The 18,311-nt window shown below is 34.8% G+C and overlaps 3 protein-coding genes across 4 annotated transcripts; 2 read left to right on the forward strand and 1 right to left on the reverse strand.

Moving 5' to 3' along the window:
• Nucleotides 1,641-3,414, reverse strand: LOC104777318 (nucleolin 1-like). Its single transcript, XM_010501547.2, has 6 exons — nt 3,187-3,414; nt 2,923-3,082; nt 2,633-2,803; nt 2,407-2,550; nt 2,086-2,310; nt 1,641-2,000 (listed from the first exon to the last, which is right to left on the reverse strand). The coding sequence occupies exons 2-6, from the start codon at nt 2,943-2,945 to the stop codon at nt 1,898-1,900; spliced, it is 666 nt and encodes a 221-aa protein (XP_010499849.1). The 5' UTR covers nt 2,946-3,082; nt 3,187-3,414; the 3' UTR covers nt 1,641-1,897.
• LOC104777328 (organic cation/carnitine transporter 7-like) lies at nt 4,786-7,488 on the forward strand. Its single transcript, XM_010501563.2, has 5 exons — nt 4,786-5,049; nt 5,327-5,604; nt 5,902-6,139; nt 6,226-6,766; nt 6,863-7,488. Exons 2-5 carry the CDS (start codon nt 5,336-5,338, stop codon nt 7,315-7,317), a joined length of 1,503 nt encoding a protein of 500 aa, XP_010499865.1. The 5' UTR covers nt 4,786-5,049; nt 5,327-5,335; the 3' UTR covers nt 7,318-7,488.
• LOC104777343 lies at nt 10,613-14,390 on the forward strand. Of its 2 annotated transcripts, XM_010501583.2 has the most exons (9): nt 10,613-10,630; nt 10,927-10,970; nt 11,415-11,452; nt 11,554-11,731; nt 11,992-12,068; nt 12,153-12,626; nt 12,740-13,291; nt 13,400-13,612; nt 13,695-14,390. In XM_010501583.2, the coding sequence occupies exons 2-9, from the start codon at nt 10,931-10,933 to the stop codon at nt 14,034-14,036; spliced, it is 1,914 nt and encodes a 637-aa protein (XP_010499885.1). In that variant the 5' UTR covers nt 10,613-10,630; nt 10,927-10,930; the 3' UTR covers nt 14,037-14,390. The 2 variants fall into 2 exon arrangements, with proteins under 2 accessions (XP_010499885.1, XP_010499876.1); XM_010501574.2 differs by lacking the exon at nt 10,613-10,630 and having other exon boundaries at nt 10,785-10,970; nt 11,551-11,731.

The raw sequence follows: 18,311 nt of genomic DNA on the forward strand, positions 1-18,311 counted from the left end.
CTCATCATAGAGATTAGAGAGAATGAGCTCACCAAATGCTTTTTACCTGTTTTATTATATCTTGAACGTATATATTAATGAAGTGAAAGGCTGAGGCTTACGTTTTGATTCACCCCTATAAATTAATTAGTATTAAATTTTAAATGGTACTATCAAATCTTGTAATCTCTGATGGATTTGGAAGTATAAACTAACATGAAGCTGAAAAATAACAACATATTACATGTTTTCAATTAGAATTAACATATTTGGGCAGATACTAAATAAAACAAGCGACTTGGGTTTTTGGTTTTTCGACAAGTAGAGTCTAGAATTAAAGCGTTGCTCAATCTATACCAGCTGGATAACTTAACAAAAAAAAATATTATACTATTAGAGTACATCAATTTGCTGATATTTTTTTCTTTCTAATATTTGTGTGAATTGTGTCTAATCTACAAATGTAATATTCTGACTGTTTTTTATTTCTCTCTATATGAAAACAAAATTATGTGAAAACTGGCAATGAAACTTGTATTTCTCTACTTGCAAAAATTACGAGTTTATAAGACTATTGAAAGCAATTTCGAAACAAGACAAAGATAGAGTGGAAAGTGAAGAAAAACTTGAAGGATCATCAAGTGGTAGAACGTCTCAATCCTTATATATATATATTTTATATTCTTTTAGGCAACATCAATAATTCAAAAACGCTTCTAAGTAATAATTGGTTGGTGGGGGTAACCATCGCTATAACACATCCTATCTTATTACTTCCCTAATTCTCGAATCTCATCATACTAGTTTATATATATTTTTAGTATAATAGAATAAAAGTGTAATTTTCACTAAAGGTTTGATAAATCCAATTCACAATTTGCATTTTGGCCAATATCTCAATCTATCTCTATAGACTAAAGTCCCACAAAAAGGTGACCACTTTTGTCCTATGTTTGTGTTTAGTCTTGTTCAAGAGTTGAGTCCACTCACATTAGTCAATTATTTAGCAGCTTAACACATTATTTAGCAGCTTAACAAAAGTACAGTTCCTTAACACATCTTAACTAGAAAAAAGAAATGGGCTTTGATGGTTAAAGAGAATCCAGAATTAGCACTGATGGGATCTTGCGTTCTAGTGACATTGATGAAAGGAGAAGATGTTCATGTGATGAATGTTGGAGATAGTCGAGCGGTTTTAGCCCGGAGCCCTAATTTTGCGATTGGAAGAAAGAGGCAAATTAAAGAAGTTAGGGAGAATTAAGGAAGATAGCTCATTAGAAGATAAAGAAATGTTGATGAATGGAGCATTGCGTAATAGTTTGGTTCCTCTACAGCTTAACATGGAACATAGCACAAGAAACAAGAGGTAAACTAAGTAGTAAAACAACGAACGACCTTTGTGTTAAGTATATTGAGAGTTTAATTAATGGGTTTTTTTTGTTTGCAAGAGGACAGGAAGTGAGAAGAATCGAGAAGGAACATCCTGAAGATGATTGTGCAGTAGAGAATGATAGAGTAAAAGGTTATCCTGAATACGATTGTATGTGCAGTAGTAGAGAACGATTCGGATTCGGTAAAAGAGAATTGTCCCGTGGAGACGAACAGTGACGATGCGGTTACGGGTAGTAAATGAAAGCAAATAATTATTTACTGGGCTTATCTTAAAAATCCAGATAAAAACAAGTTACAATGAAGGCAGAGATTGTTGATAAAGTGAGCTTATTTTTAAGCTCCAGACAGATTTTTTTTTTTTATAAAAAAAGGGTAATAAACAGAAAACAGCAAAGAGCTGCTACGTCGTATCCCAGGAGAAGGAGAACTTTCGCCAGAGTAGCCTTCTTCTTCTCACTCGCCGTCATCTTTTCTTCTCCATAATTTGGCCTAAAACAAAGCAAGAACGAATTAATGAGAGGATTTCCTATATTCTTGCCCACAATAAAAGATCAAGAATCAAATTCATGTATATGCGGGGAGGAGGAGTAAACACGATGCTGCCGTCCGTTCTTCGACTCATCCTTGGCCTAAAATAAAACAAAGCACGAATGAATTAACGAGAGGTTTTCCTTTGTTACCAAGAATACAGGATCAGGAATCAAATTCATGTACATATCCGGACGACGAATCATGAGGCTGCCGTCCGTCCACATCCAGGGTGGCGTCATGATGGGGAGCGTCCTTTTTGGGGGCGGACAAACTCCAGTAACTTGAAAAAAACCCAATCCTTTCACATCACATCCACATAGTTGCAGCGCCTTCTCTACGACATCACATCCACATAGTTGCAGCGCCTTCTCTACGGCAGCTTGTCCCTCTAAAGTAACGGTAGCTATGCTATAAAAAACCAACGTACGAAAACAAATCTTTGGTTAGCATTTGATAACATATGAGAGTTGGGAAAAAAAACATTGGGAGAAAGAGGCCACAAACCTGTCGAGAACACCTTCGCATTCTTCTATGTCAGCAGGAGGAGCACAAGCACTCAGGACACGTCCACATTGAGAGAAATGTACAAGCAGCGCATGCTCGACATGAGGCGCATGAAGCGAAATGTCAAATCCCGTAACTCCCATCCTAATAATTTGATTGCATATTATTAACATGACAGCAACATATCTTACAGATCCAAAAAAAAAGTTAAAACGAAACAAGTTACATGAACTGTCGGCTATTGTCTGAGTCTCTTGTAAGAGAGAGCACAGGGTCAAGGTCAGTGGCGTTAAACGGGCAAGGCTTAGCGACTACCTTGTGTCCTCCCATGTCACTCCCACTAAGTTTCAACGCCTTCTCTTCTGCACCTTCTCCCCGAAGATAAACCAAGGCAAAACTGTAAAACAAATACAAAGAGTGTTTGTTTATAAGCAAATTGCATTTCAACTTTTTGTGAAAGAAGTGGAGGAAGACGCCACAAACAAATCTGTTGAGAATACTGGGGACGCTGCTCACACGGTATCCGGGAATATGAACATGCATCACATCTCCACATGAAGCGAAGTGTTTTCTCATACCCTCAACGAAATCATAGCCAGAGAGCGAAGTGTCGTATCCCTCAACGTAAATCCTGCTCAACATCCTACTGCAATTGCAATCGCTCATCATGCTGCTACTGCAATTGCAGTTAATAATATTATTATTATTAACATGCAGAACAACAACACATCTTACAGGTACACATCTCAACAACAACAAAAAAATCAATTTTGTACGTACCTGCTTCTCCGAATGCCTACGTCACTATCGTTCAATTCCACACCCTAAGGTACAACAGATCTAATCAGAAACTTCGAACTGAGAAACAGAGAGATTATAAGAAACCATAATTAAGGATTGATGGCGGATCCGTCCATTGAGAAGTTGAGAAGATGCGACTCCGCTAGGTTTCCGAGAGGGCGTAAAAAGATCCTTTTCGGTTCTAGAGCTTTAGGTTTTTCTTTTTCTTTTCCGTTCTTTTATTATTACTAGCAATTGACCCCGTTTGGGCAGGTAAAAAACTGTATCCTTCTCGTGTATATCTAAAAACAACCCGTTTGGGTCTTCAATTTACTTCAGGCCTGGACTAGCCCATATCGTCAACAGGGTCATCGAGTTATTTAGGGTGCAAATGGTTGCAATGAAAAAAAATATTCAGCCAATTTTCACCATTTGCATTGAAAAAGTTGAAAATGATGGAAAAAGTTATTCGGCTGATTCAACTTAAAAAGTTGAAAAAATAAACTAATCCTACAGTGTTCAACTTGTTCAGCTACTATTTTGAAGATGAATGAGTTGAATATTATTCAACCCAATTTTGTTCAACAAATTTTTTCAATTTTAAGCAACCATTTGCACCCTTAGTTTTATAAAATAAACTACTAACATTATTGTGTTAAATGAATTTATCTTGAGGGTATTTTTATTCAAATGAGTATCTGGTATCTCTGATTAGAAAGTATAAATAAACTAACATGAAGCTTAGAAAGTAATATGTTTTCAATTAGAACAAATAAAACAAACGACTTGGTTTTGGTTTATTGACAACTAGAAGAATTTAAAGCATTGCTCCATCTAATAATATACCAGCTGAATAACTTTAATAGATTATACACTTCTACGGTACATCATTTTGCTGAGCTTTTTCTAGTATAGAATGATATGTGTGTCTAATTTACAAATACAATATTCTGGTTGTTTTTTTTCTATATATAAAGGTAAAGATTTTATGTGAAAAATGGTAATGAAATTGAAACTTGTAGTTCTCTTCTTGCAAAAATTATGAGTTTTTAGACTATTGAAAGCAATTTCGAAACAAGACAAAGATAGAGTGGGAAGTGAAGAAAAACTCGAGGGATCATCAAGTGGTAGAACGTCTCAATCCTTATAAGTAATAATTGGTTGGTGGGGTAACCTTCAATTACTTTAACACATCCTATCTTATTACTTCCCTAATTCTCGAATCTCATCAGACTAGGTTGTATATATATATTTTAGTATAATAGAATAAAAGTGTATTTTTCATTAAAGGTTTGATAAATCCAATTCACAATTTGCATTTTGCCAATACACCTCAATCTATCTCTATAGACTATAGTCCCACAAAAGGTGACCCACTTTTGTCCTATGTTTTGGTTTAGTCTTGTACAAGAGTTGGGTCCATTCACATTAGTCAAGTACAGTTCCTTTAACACATCTTAACTAGAGAAAACAAATGGGCTTTGTAAAAGAGTCCTTATATAAATTTGGGTTTTTATAATAAGGCCCAAAAAAAATTCGGTTATTGCCAAAAAAAAAAAGAAAAGAAGAAGGTTTCGGACAAGAAGAGACACATACATACAACGATTCAACGGAGACTTGAAGTTCGGTTATTGTCTCACACACGTTTTAGTCCGGTCAGCCTCGGTGTACGTACAAAGACCACAGAGATTGACAACATTTCACATGTTTTCTTTGGCCTAACAGGCCAGTGACCTTCATTTACGGTTTATTATTCCATTCGTCGATTCAATGCCGTTGACTTTGTGATAATTTCTCTTACAATTCTAATTTCATTGTCCTGAAAACTTGGAGAAAGAAGATCTGCATTTTTTGTTGCTTCAGGTTCGATTTTTGTGATCTTTCTTTTTGTCAATTACAAGACTTTTTGAAATCCAGACACAGTAATGTCCCCATGCGTGTGATGCGTTAACATTCATGATTTCAATGGGTTAAATTTGGGATTTACTTCCTGATCAAACCTTTCCCTCTTGGAATGTGATTATTGGGATTTACTTCCCCTTTTTGCTTCGTGATCAAACCTTCCCCTCTTGGAATGTGATTATAATGGGTTCTTGTTGTCAGTTTCTTGTTCTTTTTTTTTTTTTTTTTTTTCCTCCAGATTTTTGAAATGGCAGATGGGAAACCTAGTTTCACAGTTGATGAAGCTCTTGTGGCGATGGGATTTGGTAAGTTCCAACTCTACGTCCTTGCTTACGCTGGGATGGGTTGGATTGGAGAGGCCATGGAGATGATGCTTCTCTCTTTCGTCGGACCTGCTGTTCAGTCGCTTTGGAATCTCTCTTCTCGGCAGGAAAGCTTTATAACCAGCGTTGTTTTTGCTGGTATGCTCATTGGGGCTTACTCTTGGGGCATTGTTTCTGACAAACATGGCCGCAGGTAACTACTTCTTTATTGAATCTTGTTTGGTCTAGTATGGGCCCTTTGCTCATAGATTGTCTAAAAAGGGGCTGAATTGTTCTGTTTGTTCATATGATTCCTTATAACTCTTGAATTGTATTATCTCTGAAGTTGTATGTTCAGTCCATGACGCTTCCTTCCTTGAGCTTCTATGTATCTTGTCAATGTTCATCAATGATAAAAAAAGAAGACTTTTTTTGGTTAGGGGTCATATCTTCTGTTTATGACGCATTGTGGCTTCATTCTAATTTGATGCTTGTGCCTTATCTTCCTCAGGAAAGGATTTATTATAACTGCAGTGGTGACTTTTGTAGCTGGTTTCTTGAGCTTATTTTCACCAAGCTACACGTGGTTGATCATTCTCCGATGTTTGGTTGGTCTCGGGTTGGGAGGAGGTCCTGTTCTTGCTTCCTGGTATCTTGAATTCATACCTGCACCAAGCCGAGGGACTTGGATGGTTGTTTTCTCAGCTTTCTGGACCGTTGGAACCATATTTGAAGCTTCCCTCGCTTGGGTACAACACATGCCTTTCTTTGCTTTGTTTTTCCAGTACAAATTGGACGCTAGCTTTTCACATCACCTTGATGATTTTTTTTGCAGTTAGTCATGCCAAGATTGGGCTGGAGGTGGTTACTTGCACTCTCTTCTATACCTTCATCGTTGCTTCTTCTGTTCTATAGGTGGACATCGGAGTCTCCTCGTTACTTAATCCTACAAGGCCGGAAAGCTGAAGCCCTTTCTATATTAGAGAAGATTGCGAGAATGAATGGAACCAAACTACCCCCGGGTGATCTCAGTTCAGAGTTGGACACCGAGCTGGAAGAGAATAAAAACCTTCCAACAGAAAAGACTCTTCTTCTTAAGCCTGGAGAAGTAGGAGAAGCTGTTTTAGTGTCCAAGACAGTACTAACAGCTGATAAGGAACCAGGTTTCTCGTTACTAGCTCTTCTATCTCCAACGCTAATCAATCGGACTTTGCTATTATGGGTTGTGTTCTTCGGAAATGCTTTTGCTTATTACGGCGTTGTCCTTCTCACCACCGAGCTGACCAGTTCCCATAACAGATGCTATCCAACCGAAAAAAAATTGCTAAATTCAAACGACGTTAACTACAGAGACGTTTTCATCGCCAGTTTTGCAGGTACATGCATATATATTGTTCTCTGTTAGCACAAGCAAATCCAAATCGGATAAAAAGTCTAAATCTTTATTATCTTGATCTGTGGAATCCTCTCAGAGGTTCCAGGTCTACTGTTATCAGCAGCAATGGTGGATAGACTTGGACGAAAAGTTTCAATGGCATCAATGTTATTCACCTGTTGCTTTTTCCTTCTTCCTCTGTTATCTCATCAATCTCCATTCATAACTACTGCTCTTCTCTTTGGCGGTCGTATATGCATCTCGGCTGCTTTCACGGTGGTTTACATATATGCTCCGGAGATATATCCAACGGCGGTGAGAACGACTGGAGTAGGAGTGGCGAGCTCGGTAGGAAGAATTGGAGGAGTCTTGTGTCCACTGGTGGCCGTTGGGTTAGTTCACGGATGCCATCAGACGATCGCTGTTCTTCTCTTTGAGATTGTGATTCTTGTCTCAGGAATTTGCGTTTGTCTATTCCCTTTCGAGACAAGTGGTCGTGACCTGACAGATAGTATCTCTGCGTCCAAAGAATCACCTTCAGCTTCTGTATAGCCAAATTCTTCTTGACCATTGTAGTTATTTAGTTGTTGGAAGGAAAGAAAACAAAAAACTTGAGTGATTACAAATAGAGATATTTTGTATACATCATCACAGATTAGTAATATGATTTATATCTCATGTGTAAACATTATTATACAAAGTCATTGTTTGTTTGAAGACTAAGGGGCAACTGATTCGGCTTGAAATCGAAATCATCATACACACTTGGAAATATTAGCGTGAGTACTTAGATACTTTTCTTTCGATCAACTTTTTCAGTCTTTTTGCAGTTCAGTAATTACTAAATTATCCATGTATGAACTACAGAGTAAGTAAATTAGGATCTGAGTTTTATGGAAAATTGTGTTTAATATTAGATTAACATATTTAATATCAGTTCTGATTTTCCAAAGTTGGTAAATCAATTTTAATATTTTAGTTTAAATTATCAATTAAATATAAATGCGAATGACATGCTTGTAAATATATTGGAACTCCAGAATTTATTTGCTAAATGACTCTAAAAATGTATATATAGATAATAATTGATACACAGTTTATATTAAAAAGTTTTTTTTTGAATTTTCAGAGTATTCATATATTAACACAAACAACAGAAAATACCAACAACTCAGCCTTCAAAGTATTGCATTTATTGTACAGTAAATTGTTTTATAATACAAGTTTGACCATTCATTCATGTGACTGGACTTGTTTGGGATTGTTTGGTGTATATATTAACAAATTATTACTTGATAAAAAAAGCCATAAGAGATAAGCAAAATAATAATCTTTAAAATATTATGTACACATTTTGATTTGTATTAGTTAACTAATACTAATATTTAGTTAGATGATAAATAGCAAAACAAAAATTAATAACTAACTATCAGGTGTAAAGTCTGAAAATCAAAGAAGATGAAATAAACAAATAAATTAATGAAAATGGAACTGATTAATAATCATAGATTTTTTTTCTTATGATCTGTGACTGGTTGATTTGATAAATTGTAGACTTTTAGGACTCTTTCTCATAGAATTTTGGGCATTTAGTAACCAACAATACTATACGAAAAAGAGTACCCAGTAGAAGTTATGATAATCCATTATGTAACTTCTGCTCCATCTTTGGCATACAACTTAATCTGAAAACCTATATTAAAAAGGAAAACCTATATTAAAAACGTAAAGTAATATAACTCTTTTTATTTTCTCTGAGCAAAAAAAGTTAAAAAATATTTTATCTATTTTTTATTTGGAAATTTAATATCCGGTTTTTTTGTTAAAAAATCATATTCATATTAATAAAAACGGATAATTTAATACTTGAAAAATTAAATATTTTCATTTTCATACCTACAATCTCTTAAAAAAAAAATTCTAATTTTACCCTTATTAATGTATTCCGTTCAAGTTATTTGAATTTTGAAACTTCTTCGTTCCCCACCTCTATTTTTTTATAATTATTATTGGTCTGTATAAAAAAGTTGTTTGGTGGGCATAAATGTAAATGGATGGATTTATAAACTGATTAAAATATTCTTTGGTCAATCGATCCATTATAGTATTTAGGATCACAGATTGTGTTAATTAACAAGAATAAAGTCAAGGATTTGATCTTTGATTATTATTATTATTATTATTTTGTCAATCATCTAATATGATTAATTAAGAGATACATAACATAAATAAGTAAGTAAAAATGAATATTATTTGTTCAGTCGATCCAATTTAGTATTTATGATCACATATCTATATTAACATTTTTGCAGCAGTTTTGACAAAGTAGGCTTGGAGTTGAGAAATATTTATATTTCATGCTATTGTAATTAGGAATTAATAATAGTAATAATAATCAAAATAATTAAGCAAAAATCGGGTATACATGTTTTCCTAAAATATCTGAACAAAATCAATTTTTATTTTCTTTTTTAATTACAAGTTTTAAATGTTGTAGTGAAAAAATAAACTATAACTTCTTACCTTTTGTCAATGTTTAATTTCCAAAATTTGTTTGGCAAATTTATTTCCAAAGATTTTGCAAAATACTAATAAATGATTTTCCATCACACATGTTTTGTTTTTATAAGTTGTTTAAAATGGATTGAGCCATTGATGTCATGGATAAAAACAGAAAAATAAACTAACAATGTATGATTTTATATGTATTTTGTTTTAACCTCCACAAGTGATGTATGTTTTTTTGACTAAAAAAGATGTGTCATTTATAGAGTTATGATGTCAAATACAAATATATGTCCTGCACAATTTAAATATTGAGTACATCAAATTTATTCATATAGGAATAATATCAACAATGTTACTAACTTTGTGATAATAAACTAAAATCTGTGTAAATACCAATTTTAGCAATTTTACATACGCACAATACTAAATAAACAACAATACTTTATGGAAAATTTTATTTATCCACGGATTTAAACCTAGACTGAAAAAATACACAAACAATGCGGTACACTTATATATTTTTGCGGTACAATGAAAAATATACACAAACAAAAATATTCACAAACCTAGACTGAAAAATATCCACGAGAATTTGAGTTAATATTAGTACACTTATGTATTTTTGCGGGTTGGTCTAAAAGCACAAACAAAATATCTTAAAACTTAATTTTATATAAAAAGAGTTAAAAGTTAAAACCAACACTAACTTTTAGACTCATATACAAAACTAACTATTATTTTTTATTTTATTTTTAATAGCTAATAGATTCTGAGCGAAACTAACTAACTTCAAATTGGTGGATAAAAATTAAATAATATTATATAAACTGTAAAGTATTATACATATTAACAGATATTTATTTTTACAATAACTAATTTTGATTGATTAAATTCTAAAAGAATTTTGATTAATTAAATTTCAAATAAATAAAGCAAATAAAATTACAAATATCTCAATATTATTATAAAAAACTTTAGATATATATATATATATTTGATCTAATATAATGTTTTTTTAATAAATTATATAAAATATGCAAAAAGCAAAATCCTGCGGTTAAAATCTAGTTGTGTTAATTTTTCCTATAAAAAAACAAGATTGTGTTATTTTTGATTAACAAGAAAAAAAGTCCAGGATTTGATCTAATATGATTAATTAAGAGATACATAACATAAGTAAGTAAAATGAATATAAAAAGAAGAAGGAAAATAAAGATTCTCGGAGTCTCCAAGGGAAACAAATACAGAGAGAGAAAAGGCAAATAAAAAAGAAAGAAAGAGATCATCGTTATTTCCATTTTTTCCACAAAAGAGGTCTCTCACCAAAAAAAGAAGCAATGCTCTTTTCTATCTTGTAGTAAGTAACACTTTGCGCTTTACAACAAACGATTAAACGATTAATGGCAACAAAGTTCTTTGTGGTGGTTCTTTCAAAACAGAGAGAAACAAAAAAAGACGCAAACTTGTAAACTTTATTATTTACTGTAATGTAATCTCTCTATAACACCACCTACACCTACGTATTGGCCTTATTGCTTACGACGTATTTATACATATATGGAAAGATCCTGTGTCCTTCCCTACATATAAAGATTCTGTTTCTCCAGTTTTTTTGTTTGAATCAGCTCCTTATTCTTGACCCCTTTCGATCAGATTCATGGCAACGACTCAATCACACACCTCAGATCTTACTTATGGTAACGTCACTTACTGACCCATCTCTCAATTTTTTCAGATTCTCTTCTAAATTCGATTCCTTTACGTTTGATCTCTGCCTTTCCTTTTCTCAAATTCTTAGTGGCTTTCGTGTCCAAATCCTCTGACATCGGATTTTTTTGATCTGTTAGGTTAGGTTTCGTTGATTTGGATTTAGAATTACTAGTTTTGCCTTTTCAGTTTTTGGTAGTGGTCTCATGAATTCACTAGTAGCGTAATTGAATTGCAAGTGTTTAAGTTTGGAGAATCTCGATCTCCTTTCTGTTAGGATCTGGGATCCAAGCTCTTTGATTTATTAGTGTTCCTTAAGTTCAACTTTTAGATTTTTGCATTAGGATCTGCTTTTATTTTTTTGCCGATCTTGATCTTGTTCATGAATGATTCCACCGACTTATTTGTGTTTACCGGTTATGCATGAAACACAGAGGAGCAACCTGCTAGTCTGGACATCATGAAGGAGCTGGTAGTTGATCTGAGTGGTCTTTTGGTTATTACTTCCATCCGGTTGAAGATTCACTGAACAAAATTAACTTCAAATCTTTGTATTCCTTTTATCTTAAGCAGCCTGTTCCGGCAAACAACGAGACTTCAGCCTCTTTTAAGTCCTCCCAGGAAGCTGCTGTTGTAGTTAATCCAGCAAAAGTTGCTCCACTGACTGGACCTTATGGTTTATCAGGTGATTTCGCCGGACACTTACCTAGCAGCATCCTCTCTCCTCAAGCACAAGGCTTTTACTATAGAGGTTGGTTTGTGATATATGTATTTTTAGCTTCTCTGATTATTATACTGTATCTATCTTCTGAGGTCTTAGAGTTTGGACTTTGTGTATTGGTTTTGAGGTTTCATATTCTTGCGGTTTGTTTGAGTATAAATACTAGAGGCAATCAAAAGGAGAGAGTAGTATATGCCTTCCTTTACACATGAGTTACTTCTCTAGTTCTTGAACTGAGTATTGGGTCGTTTTGAAGCTAATCCAGATTACTTTCTATGTTGGGGAGCTAGGTTATGAAAACCCCTCTGGCGAATGGGACGAATATTCTTCGTATGTCAATGTTGAAGGATTGGACATCACATCTCCTGTATGTACACCTTACCATCTCTTTTTCAGATTTCTTCTTTAGAACATTTCTAATTGTTCACTATTATTTCTCTGATAAAATCAGGTTGGCTTCAATGAGAATGCTTCTCTGGTCTACCAAACGGGCTACGGATATAACCCTCAAATGCCATATGGGCCATATTCCCCTGCTGCAAGTCCCTTACCTTCTGAGGGGCAGTTGTATTCGCCACAGCAGTTTCCGTTTTCGGGGGCATCACCGTATTACCAGCAGGTAGTTCCTCCTAGCATGCAATATATTACTTCTCCAACTCAGCCCCAGCTCACCAGCCTTGTCGGTGTTGACCAACAAGGTGATAACATTGGACCACGCCCCTCCTACCATCCTCATCCCATTGGACCGTTTAATGGAAACCAGCCAAACCTTGGTTTTCCTGAATGGCAGCAAGGTTTTGACGGGGGGATATGGTCAGATTGGTCCAAGCCTTCTGATATGCACAGGCATTCTTCTTCTATTTCACCAGCTTTATCTCCTCAGCCACTTGGCTCATTTGGAACATTTGGCCAGAACGTTCCCATGGTTAGTTCACTTTTCTTAGCTATTCTTATCTAACACATAGATATCATTGGTCTATTAATGGTTGTATATTGGACTATATGTTGAAAGTGGATACTGTTCTTTTAATTTGTCAGGGATCACAGCGACAAAGATCATTTTACGGTTTTGGATCTGGTTCAAACTCCTATAACAGAGGTTACATGCATAGTGGTGGTCGTGGCCAAGGCTCTAACTATGGAACTAGACTAATTTCTAATGTGGGTATGGGAAACCAAGGCTGGATCGGGGTTGACAACACTAGAGGGCGTGGAAGGGTTAGCGATCTATCTCTGGGTGGTGGCGGTTATAATGGTACCTTTGATATCCTGAACGAGCAAAATCGAGGACCAAGGGCTTCAAAGCCCAAGACTCAGGTCTCAGAGGAGCTTGATTCTGCTGCTGATTCTAAGAAAAATAACAAAGGCAGTGCAACGGAACACGAGGAATCCAACAACAGTTCCGATTTTATCACCGACTACGATAACGCCAAGTTGTTCATCATCAAGTCTTACAGTGAAGACAATGTTCACAAGAGCATTAAATACAATGTTTGGGCTAGCACCCCTAATGGCAACAAAAAGCTTGACGCTGCTTATCGTGAGGCCAAGGATGAGAAAGAACCCTGCCCAGTGTTTCTTCTGTTCTCTGTACGTGTCTAATCCTTGATCAAGTGAAATAAAAACTGAATAAAAAAAGATCTGGTTACCCAGTTCTCTTCTTCTTTCTGCAGATTATTTATGGGGTTGTGATTTCAGGTAAATGCAAGTTCTCAATTCTGTGGTGTAGCGGAGATGGTTGGACCTGTTGATTTTGAGAAGAGCGTTGATTACTGGCAACAAGACAAATGGAGTGGACAGTTCCCAGTGAAGTGGCACATTATCAAAGATGTTCCAAACAGTCAGTTCCGCCACATTATATTGGAAAACAATGACAACAAGCCTGTGACTAATAGTCGAGACACCCAAGAAGTAAGTAGTACCATTTTCAAGCTTTCTTGTCCATAAGATACCTCTTTTTAAGCCACACAATAACCACAACCAAAAACTGCAGGTAAAACTGGAACAGGGCATCGAGATGCTGAAGATCTTCAAGAACTACGATGCTGACACGTCAATCTTGGATGATTTCGGGTTTTATGAAGAACGGGAGAAAATTATACAGGACCGGAAGGCAAGAAGACAGCCAAGCTTGCCATCGGTAGGAGTGGTAGCAGGAGAAACAGAACATAAACCTGCATCTGCTGCATTGCCAACAGAGTTCATCAAGAACATGTCTAAAAGTTTTGCACAAGTTGTCCGCTTGGACGAGGGGAGCAAAGAAGCAAGCAAGGCCAGTTCATCTCCAGATGCAATTACAGCAACAGCAGCAGTCTCTTCCGGTCAATCCAACTAGTAAGTAAAAGACATGAAATTAGCAAAGACTTATGTTTTCAATTCCATAATATATGATATTTTGTTTGTTCTAAGAAGGTATTCAAATGAAAGTTTTACGTCTGACCGGGTCTGGTTTTTGTGTAAAGTAAGCTTCTTTTTTCGCCCTTTTCTGCTTCCGGGGTCTTTTAGCTAAATTTGATTCATTTCCCTCTTTTCAATGTTTTTTATATATAATACCCTCACTCTTCTGGGTTGATTAGAAGAAGAAGATAATGTACGAAAGACAATATAATGTTGCTCTTGTAAAGGAAATGCCTCATTTATCTTTGCAGGCAGTTTTTTTTTATATGAATAAAAATGCAGATTACACCTATCAATCATATTCAAAGCTCTCAGCTTTCCAAATCTCCAAATTTTGGTCTTTTATTTCCTTCACATATCTTTTTTAGATTAGGGCAGCCTGGTTGTGAAGGTGACAAGAAAGTCAATCAATGCCTTATCCATATTATTTCATATTTTTCTATTGAACTTAAAAATTGAGAGATTGTCATCAAAAGGAACACTGGGATTGTGTGGTTCACACTCATGCCAAATCAGTATATTCATGACCCTTTCTACAAGCAAAGCAGATTCAGATCTGTGAAGATGTTACGGATCACCAAGATAATGTGGCTAAGGGTTCACTTTTATTTGATATTATCCATTAGTGAGAAACAAATAAAATTCTTCCATATATTTAACAAACGTGTGTGACAGTGCCGGCTTAAATGGGGGACAACCGATGCGACTGCCCCGGATCCACCAAATTAGGGGGCACAAAAAAAATTTCAGTTTTTAATATTTATCAAGTTTTTTTTTTTTTAAGTATAAGCTGACGAAAAAAAACATGTTCGAGAGAATCCAAGTTTGATGAGTTAATGGGCCAAAATCAAAATTAAATTATTGGGCCAAATTGGTTTTGTTATTTATAGGATTTACGATGATTGGTGGAAAAAAGGAATCGGTGATCTTTGTCTTTTATGTTTACGTACGAAGCTTTTTCATCTTCCCCCCATTCACATGACCACAACACACAAGTCTCTTTTTTCCAACAAGCGATCTCCATAGCCGACTAGCCGTTAAGCAGCAGACAACAAGTTTTTGAGTAATGTTCTATTTGATTCTTGCTCTGCTTTTTTCTAAACTAGTATTTTGTATTCTAATTTCTAAAATTGGAACTCGCTAATCACTAACAACTGTTTTTTTCAGGTTTATATTTGTTCATTTGTTCTTTTAGCATTCATATAATCAGATTCATTCCCCAATAGCCCAGCCCCAAAATCCAGGTGCTATTCTTCTTTTTTCTTTGCATCTAGTTAAGATTGCATCATGCCAGGACAGAAACCGGGATGTCAGAAAAGAAAAAAAAGAAAACAAGATGAATTGTTTGTTCAATCACTAAGAGGTTCTTTAGATAAATTTGTGACAAGAGCAAGTGCTAATGAAAATTCAGAATCTGGTGGTGCTAATGAAAATTCAGAATCTGGTGGTGGTGGTATAAATAATCCCGATGATAGTAGTCACTTGAGTGAGCATGATAATGCATCTAATGTTGAAAGTTTAAATGTTTGTGAAACCCCAAATTCTCGTGTTGATATTTTTGATCCAAGGTATTGGGAAAACCTTGATAATAAAATGAGAGATGTGTTAGTTGAAAAAGGACCTCAAAGAGAATTGAGTCTTGTGTTTCCTTTAGATGCAAACAAGAGGCGTTTCTCATATAATTATTATTCTAGGAAGCTGCGTAATGGGGAAACTAGTGACAGAAATTGGTTGGTTTACTCCAAACATGTGAACAAGGTTTATTGCTTTTGTTGCAAATTGTTTAAATCTAGAAATTGTTCAAATATGCTTGCTTTAGCTAATGATGGTTATAATGACTGGAAGCATCTTAGTGAGAGACTTAAAGATCATGAGAAAAGTGTAGAGCATATGAATAACATGAAAACTTGGAAAGAGCTGAAAGTTAGATTTGAGAAGAATCTCACAATTGATAAACCACTATAGAAAGAAATTGCTAAAGAGAAAGAACGTTGGAGGTTTGTCTTAACTAGAATAATTGCTGTTGTAAAATTTCTTGCTAAAAGAAATCTAGCTTTTCGTGGAAAAAATGAAAAACTTTACCAAGATAACAATGGTAATTTCTTAGGTGCTATTGAAATGATTGCAGAATTTGATTTGATAATCCAAGATCATATTAGACGCATTCATAGTCATGAAATTCATTGTCATTATCTTGGTCATAATATTCAAAATGAGTTTATCTCTCTTTTGGCTCATAATGTTCAGCTTTCCATCGTTAAAACCATTAAAGAGTCTAGGTACTTTTCTGTCATTCTTGATTGCACACCGGATGTGAGCCATCAAGAGCAAATGACTTTGATAATTCGATGTGTGAAAATATCAAACAGAAAAGCAAGTGTAGAAGAGTACTTCTTAGAGTTTCTAAAGGTGGATGACACCACTGGTTTAGGTCTCTTTGATAAGTTACTAGATGCTTTAAAGTCTCTTACTCTTGAGTTTGAGAATATTAGAGGTCAAGGTTATGATAATGGTTCTAACATGAAAGGAAAACATCAAGGTGTTCAAAAGCGATTACTTGATGTAAATCCAAAAGCTTTGTATATGCCGTGTGCTTGTCATAGTCTGAATCTTGTGGTTAGTGATATGGCTCATTCATGTGTAAAAGCTATTTCTTTCTTTGGAATTGTGCAACGCATATATGCATTATTTTCTAGTTCTTCTAAGAGATGGAAAATTTTGCTTGATCATGTTCCTTGCTTTACTGTAAAATCTTTGTGTAACACACGTTGGGAGAGTCGAATTAAAAGTGTCAAAGCTATTAGGTTCCAAGCTCCACAAGTAAGATCAGCTTTATTGGAATTATATGAGTCTTGTGATGATGCTATGACAAAGAGTGATGCTGAAAGTTTGATCATGGCATTTGATAATTTTGAATTTATCCTTGGCATTGTTATTTGGTATGATATTTTGTTTGCCATTAACTCAGTGAGTAAGAATTTACAGTCTAAATCATTTTGCATTGATAATGCTTTAAAACAATTGCAAGGTGTGTGTTTGTTTTTTGAGAAGTATATACATGAAGGGTTTAGTTCTAGTTTGAGTATAACTCAAACTATTGCTCGTGATATGGATGTAGATCCTATATTTCCACATAAGCGTCATGTTTTCAGAAAAAAACAGTTTGATGAAATTGGTTTGGATGAGGAAATACAATCTAGTGAAGATGTATTTAGAGTCAATTACTTTTTGGTTGTGGTGGACATGGCAATCACTTCGGTGAAGACCAGATTTGATCAAATGAAAACTTTTGAAAGTGTTTTGATAGTGATTTACAAGAGCATTGCTGTAACTTATGCAAAACTTTTTCTCATGGTAACTCGTCGGATGTTGATTCAGATGATCTTTTTTCAGAATTGAGAGTGCTTCAAACGACTTTACCTGATGTGTCAATGGAACCTACTGAAGTTCTTGAGTTTGTTGAAGATATTGGTTGTTATCCAAATGTTTCAATTGCATATAGAATCATGTTAACTATACCGGTGACAGTCGCTTCAGCGGAGAGAAGCTTTTCAAAACTAAAATTATTGAAAAATTATCTAAGATCTTCAATGTCTCAAGAAAGGTTGAATGGTTTAGCTATTTTGTGCATCGAAAAGAATATATTGGAGAGCATTGATACTGAAACTATTATTCATGATTTTGCATCGACTAAAACTCGTAAAAATAGGATTTTGTGATCCTTTATATCTTTCAAGAATGAGTATTGGCTTCTGTTTTTTTTTTCAAGTGTGAAAAGATGTGAAAGTTTACATATATGGAGATGGAAAGGATAAAACAAGCTTACAAGGCCAGCTAGAAGCAGAAGAGAGCACAAAATTACAAGAAAAGCAAGGAAAGGAAAGCACACTGGAAATTTATCTTTTTTGTGAGACTGTTTATTTACATCTGTTGGAGGAAAAATTGCAAAATGATATTGTTGTTGCTTTCTTTTTGTAAACGTTCTTTTATTTTTTGCTATACTTTTGTGAACAACTTTTTTTTTATGTGTAATAGATGTTCTGTTCTGTTTTTTGCCCCGAGATCTCTATAATGCTCAAGCCGTGTGTGTCGTGTGTCTATGTAATTTACTTTAGTCTATTTTGCCCTGTTTCTAGATCTAATCGGGTCTAAACCTGACCTGTGCACAGATCTGATCTACGTACTAACGTTTTTTTTGTAAACCTTCGTGAAA

This window comes from Camelina sativa, chromosome 1, assembly GCF_000633955.1.
Source record: "Camelina sativa cultivar DH55 chromosome 1, Cs, whole genome shotgun sequence".
NCBI lineage: Eukaryota > Viridiplantae > Streptophyta > Magnoliopsida > Brassicales > Brassicaceae > Camelina > Camelina sativa.